This window comes from Manihot esculenta, chromosome 18, assembly GCF_001659605.2.
Source record: "Manihot esculenta cultivar AM560-2 chromosome 18, M.esculenta_v8, whole genome shotgun sequence".
In the NCBI taxonomy this organism is placed as follows: Eukaryota; Viridiplantae; Streptophyta; class Magnoliopsida; order Malpighiales; family Euphorbiaceae; genus Manihot; species Manihot esculenta.
Window position 1 is genome coordinate 10,106,256 of NC_035178.2, and position 6,000 is coordinate 10,112,255.

General features: G+C 29.5%; 2 protein-coding genes across 2 annotated transcripts; one reads left to right on the top strand and one right to left on the bottom strand.

Moving 5' to 3' along the window:
- The first annotated feature begins 461 nt into the window (after nucleotides 1-461).
- LOC110607113 lies at nucleotides 462-2,140 on the top strand. The gene is made up of 2 exons (XM_021746185.2): nucleotides 462-1,691; nucleotides 1,763-2,140. Exons 1-2 carry the CDS (start codon nucleotides 555-557, stop codon nucleotides 2,042-2,044), a joined length of 1,419 nt encoding a protein of 472 aa, XP_021601877.1. The 5' UTR covers nucleotides 462-554; the 3' UTR covers nucleotides 2,045-2,140.
- Nucleotides 2,141-4,889: 2,749 nt separating this feature from the next.
- LOC110606202 (agamous-like MADS-box protein AGL80) lies at nucleotides 4,890-5,369 on the bottom strand. The gene has a single exon (XM_021744960.1). It carries the CDS (start codon nucleotides 5,367-5,369, stop codon nucleotides 4,890-4,892), a length of 480 nt encoding a protein of 159 aa, XP_021600652.1.
- Nucleotides 5,370-6,000: the final 631 nt, after the last annotated feature.

Here is a 6,000-nt window from a genome sequence, read left to right on the forward strand (position 1 = left end):
AATAATTATTAATTAAAAAATAAGTTAAAATTAAAAATAAAAAATAAAAGATAAAAAAATTTTAAAAAATAATTAAGTAATTTAATGTAAATAATTTTAAATAAAATATTTTTTATAAACTCTAATAATTTTAATAAAATTTACTTTTAATTTAATTAATTTTTAAAAAAATTTAAAAAATTAAAATTTTGTACTATTAGTTTTACTAAACACTAAAAACTAAAAAAATACTTCTAAATTGTTTAAAAATTAGACATTTCAAATTAAGAATTGCTCATCTTCGAAGAGATGATGAAGACGGATCTAGAACAGGAACCGTTCGGTAGCATGAGCCTAAATAGCAGACACGTAAGACACACGTGGACTTCTTCTGGAGATCACACCACAGCTATTATTCCCGTTACTTCGCCAAACACGCTATATGTTTCTTTTTCTTCTTCTTCTTCTTCTTCATGCCTGTAAAACAAAGAAATTCCTCCCCATACTTCCCCTACCCGAGTGCCAACAACATAAACCTCCATTACATACGCACAAATTTTGAAAACGAATTAAAGATGATGAATCTCTTGGCCCTTTCTCTTGTTTTATCTTCGTTGTTTGCTGCCCAAGTATGGTCTCCAAGCCCAGCATCTGGGAGTCACCACCACAATCAGAAAAAAGAGGAGGATGTCATAGTTAAAGAAGGTCACAGGATCATTGTTGTAGAGACTTATGACGAAGATGGCCAGCACAATACCAAAGTCTCTATCTCTCCTCCTCAAGACTCTGTTTCCACCGCCGAGCATGGCAAGTTCCCGTCTGGGATTCTCGACAGCGCCAAAGAAAAGGTGAAGCAAGCTGCACAGGAGATGCCAAATATTGGGCAAGGCGTTTCTGATTCTTATCCCGATACTAAATCCAGTGAAGGACGAGGTCCTAGAGAGCTTATATGCGATGCTTTTGGGAAATGCACTCACAAAATTGCTAGAGCTATTGATAAAGCTAAAGAGCAGGTTTCGCAGAAGGCACATGAAGCGGTGGCTCAAAAGAAAGAGTTGGCTCATGAAGCTAAAGAGAGAGTAGAAGATGCATATGAAAAGACAAAGGAGACTGCGTCTCATAAAGCCCATGAAGCCAAGCAAGCAGTAGAAGATGCATACGAGGTAGCCAAGGAAACTAAGGAAAGTGCAGAACAAGCTGCAGAAGATGCATATAGGAAAGCCAAGGAGTCTGTGATCCACAAAGCTCATGAAGCCAAAGATACAGGGAAGACTATTGGGATGGAAGCAGCAAGAAATGCCCCCGAGATAGTGGAGGAAGTAAAAGAAAGCACAGGACAAGCCAAAGGCCGAGTCAGTAGACTTTTAAGCCATATGGGTTCGGCCGTGGGACTCAATTCTTTGATGAGGGTGGTGAATCTGCTAGGTTTCGCTACGGCTTATGGGATGTGTGTGTGGGTTACATTAATTTCGAGCTACGTTTTGGCCGGTGCTTTGACGAGGCATCAGTTCGGGATTGTTCAGAGCAAGATATATCCAGTCTATTTCAGGGCCTTGGCTTATTGTATTGGAGCAGCATTATTGGGGCATGTACTTGGGCAGAGAAAGAAGCTTTTTACCAGCAAGGCGGAGATGTTCCAATTGTACAATCTTCTTGCATCGGTTTTGCTGGTTCTGATCAATTCTCTGTACTTAGAGCCTTTATCTACGAAGGTACTTATGCTAGTTCATGGCTAGGCTTTGCTTTTGAATTCATGTTTTAACTGCTTATATATAATACGCAGGTGATGTTTGAGAAACTAAAGCTTGAGAAGGAAGAAGGTAGAGGAAGAGAGAGCCCAAGTGGGGACGGCGGCAGAAGGGGAGAGGCGCAGCCAGTCACAGCCACAGCTGCCGCACCAGTGGCAGATAATCCAGGAGCAAGGGAATCCAGTTCAAGACTGAATAGAGAGAATGAGAGGCTGAAGAAGCTAAATTCATATTCTTCCTTGCTGAACACAGTGACCCTGATGGCTCTCAGTTGGCACTTGGTGTACCTGGGCCAGAAACTCCATGCAACTTGTTAAGATGATAGATTTTGCCGAGACTCTGTATTGTATGTAATATTATTAAATGGAACATATGTAAATTATAATCTATGATTTAAGTAGCTTGAGCTGTAATTTGGTGTTAATAAATTAAGTTACAAGAAGCTTTGAAGTTCTCTTGGTGCATGTCGAGCTTTTTCAAAATTGTGCTTAATTGCTCCTTGGAGCTATTAAGAGTTCCTATGCTCTTCTATTCACGTGTTGAAATACAAGGATGAACCGGAGCCTACAAAAGCCAGCAGCAGTGATGCATCAAAGCTAACCGCAATGCCAAAGAAACACCCGCAAAAAGTAGACCAAGCTCGCCTCTCGCGGCATTACAAAAAATTAAGTACCGTATTCTTCTTTGACCAGTAACAATGCGCTGCACTAGAATTGGCCCAAACATTGGATAGTATCTGCTGTGATCGGAAAGGGAAGCATTCGAAACTTTCATCAAACAGCTATACGACGAAAAATTAAAGAGCATAAGAAATCAGTTATCTCTTCTTTATCAAAAATATAAGAAACAGTAAATTTGCATAGTTAAAAGAATAGTTAAAGAAATTTGTATATAAATAGAAATTTTTTAATTTGCATAGTTAAAAGAATAGTTAAATAAATATTTATAGAGTTGAAATTATATATAAACTTAATTTATTGAATTAATAATTTAATTAGTTAAAACTAATTTTATTTTCAATTAAATTATTAAGTATTCGTTGAATTGAAATTCTATATCAAGTAAATTTGATAATAATATCTTTAATTGATTGAAAGTAATTGTTAATTTAGTTAGATTTTATAGAGTTGAAATCTATGTCACTGTTTGGAATAAAAAATTTTTATAAAAATTTAATTCAATTAATTTTTTATTTAGAATAAAAAATTTAATTCTTTTGAATTTGAAAAAATTTATTTAAAAAAATAAAAAATTTATAAAAATTCATTTAAATTATTATCTTACAACCATTCGAAACCAAGGATACATATATATGAATTTGGTTTATTGAATTAATAATTTTATTTAATTAAATTAATTTTATTTATTACTTATTATAAAAAAATATAAATATATAATTTTTTTAAATTTTCAAACAATTATGTGTACTGTAAAAATAATATAATAATATTTTATTATATTAAAGATAATTATAAATAAACTATTGAATAATAAAAAAATTAGTCATATTTTTTAAATTATGAACGTCTAAATATAAAGTCAATAATTTTATTCAAAATAAAAATAAAAAATTATTAATTTTAAAATTTTTATTATATTAAAATAAAGTTATTATTATTAATACTTTTTTTATTTTATCTACTATCTATTTTATAATTGTATTGTAATAATAAAAAATTTTGTATTTTATTACAATTAAATTAAAAGTATATGTATATCTATAATATGTATAAAATGAAAAAGGAGGAAAATTTATATTTCTATAAATATCCATAATATATAATTCAATTTATTATAATTATTATAATATTTATAAATTTTTAATATAGAGATTTAATTATCAATAATATTTGAAAATTTTTAAAAAATATTATCAATATTTTGATAAATGTATAGTATATATTATTTATAATTAAAATATATAATTTACGCAAAATTATTTTTTTACAAATCACTTTTATAAACCTAAAAAGAATACTTTAATTTTTTTACAAATAACTTTCATAAGATTATTTTTTTACAAAATTATTATTTTTTAATGAAAAATTAAAAAGAATACTTAATTTTTTTTTATATAAAATAATTTTACTTAATGAAAATATTAATAATTTTTTGTAAAATTTTTATCTCACATAATTTTATTATTAGAAACAAAGAATATAATATTGAAAGACTAATAAATTTATCTCAAAAACTCAAGGTTAAAAATAATAATTTAATATTTAAAGAAGAATGAGTTTTAGTTTTAAAAAGTTAATTATTAAAAATAAATTACAAAAGATTTAAAAACTAATAAATTTTATCTTAAAAAATTCATTATAAAAACAAATAATTTAATATTTAAAAATTATTAAGTTTTATTTCAAAAAGTTAATTATTAAAATAAATTATATAAAATTTAGAGATTAATAAATTTATGACTTAAAAAATTTATTATTAAAAGTAAATAATATAATTTTTAGAGACTAATAAATTGTATGGTTGAAAATTTTCAGTTTTTAAATTATTTTGGTTATTTTATGAAATAATTAATATTTATTGTGCTATTGTTTATTACTTGTTTTAATTACTTATTTAGAATTATTTTATATTCTAATTTTAACATAAATATAATTTAAATTTTTGAAATCAAAAATTATAAAAATATTTTAATTAGTTAGAATATAATAAAAAAGTACGAGAATAATTATTTTTATATACTGTATAGATTAAATAAAATATTTTAAATTTTACAAAGTATTAGTATTATTGCCTTGATAATTTATTCAAGTATGGAAATGAATTGAATGATTAAAAATAAAATGAAAGAGGAAATAACTTAGGTAAGAAACTAGTTGATTTCATCCCTATCACTGAAAATATTGGGAAAAAAGAAGAAGCAACAAACAGATGAAGCATCAATGAATCCATGGATGTTTTTATATCCTCTTGTTCAATTGCAGTTCTATGATCATATTCTCAATAATCAGCTGCAGAAATTTGCTAAGGTGGAACATTCATAAAATCCATTTATTCAAGAGAAAAGAGGAATGACAATTTTGACAATAAGCAATTTGAATCTTTTTCCCATGAACACTTATGTTCTGACGAACAATAACATTTCTATGAGAAGCATTGCCATAGATCATTCTTTAAACATACCCCTTCTTCTAAACCAAGATCTTACTGATCTTCACTCTTATTCTTCTTGGTGATGATGGACTCAAGATATTCCTCCAACAAATTACTTGAATCATTCTTATCTTTCGAATTCTTCGAAGAATCCACTTTACTGCGAGCAATGGATTCAGCATAAATAAGTTCCAATTCCATTCTTTCGTTTTTCTTCTTTAGCTTCTCCAGTTTCTCAGTCAGCTTGGAAATGTTCCTGGTGAGAAAAGATTCCTGGTCCAGCATGTACTTGCTTTGTTTTTTCGGAGGTAAATTCTTGAATTTTTCCAGTACAGAAACTGCTTGTGAATGAGAAGGCCAAACTTCTGGACTGGTTCTATAATCACTGAAAATGATTGCACAAGCAATAACTCCACAAAGAGTAGTCAGTTCATCCAGCTTCTTTAGCAGACCAGCCTTCCTTTTTTTGAATGTCACTTTCCTTGCAGCTTCATTGGGAATCAATTCATGCTTCACCATTTGCCTCCCCATGATTATGCACAGAAGATAGCTTGTAAATGGCATAGATACTTATAAGAAAGAAGGACAGTAACATATATGGCGAACAACTCAAAACACCATTTCAAAAAAAATTTCTAAGTATAGACGGGGCAAAATGGTAATTAGATAGTTATAACACCTCAGTCGCACCTATCAAAAATGAATAACGTTAAATGTAGCATTGTCATGAACCTGAACGAAGGTTTGGTGGATGACTAAGGCGGACAACTAAGGACAGATTTTTCAGCATTTAACATGCCATATAGGATAATCTTAACTTAGGCAATATGTGTTGGAATTTCCGATGGGCCCAGTCCATGATAGTAGTTCTCACTTTTCAACACTACTCTCAAGTCCAACTGGCTTGTCCCGGTTGTAATTTCCCTTCATTTTTACTCATTCTGGATTTGTGTTCTTTTAAGTTTCAGAAGTTCTCAAATCTCTCTTCTCATTTCTGTTTGTGCTTGTACTCGTCTTGAATGGACCTGGGCCGCAAAGGGTAGTCCCTCTTGTTTGTTAACCATTTTAGTAATCAGCAGTTATGCTAATAATAATTAGTTAAAAATTATAAAAATAACTTTTCATAATTTATTAATAATTCCGCCCATATTTGGGCATGGGA

What these genes read in the sequence shown, in the direction of transcription:
- LOC110607113 (XM_021746185.2), top strand. Translation starts at nt 555, where the DNA reads ATGATGAATCTCTTGGCCCTTTCTCTTGTTTTATCTTCGTTGTTTGCT. An exon ending in TAGAGCCTTTATCTACGAAG is followed by an intron (nt 1,692 to 1,762) that starts GTACTTATGCTA and finishes TATAATACGCAG; the next exon opens with GTGATGTTTGAGAAACTAAA.
- LOC110606202 (XM_021744960.1), bottom strand. Translation starts at nt 5,369, where the DNA reads ATGGGGAGGCAAATGGTGAAGCATGAATTGATTCCCAATGAAGCTGCA.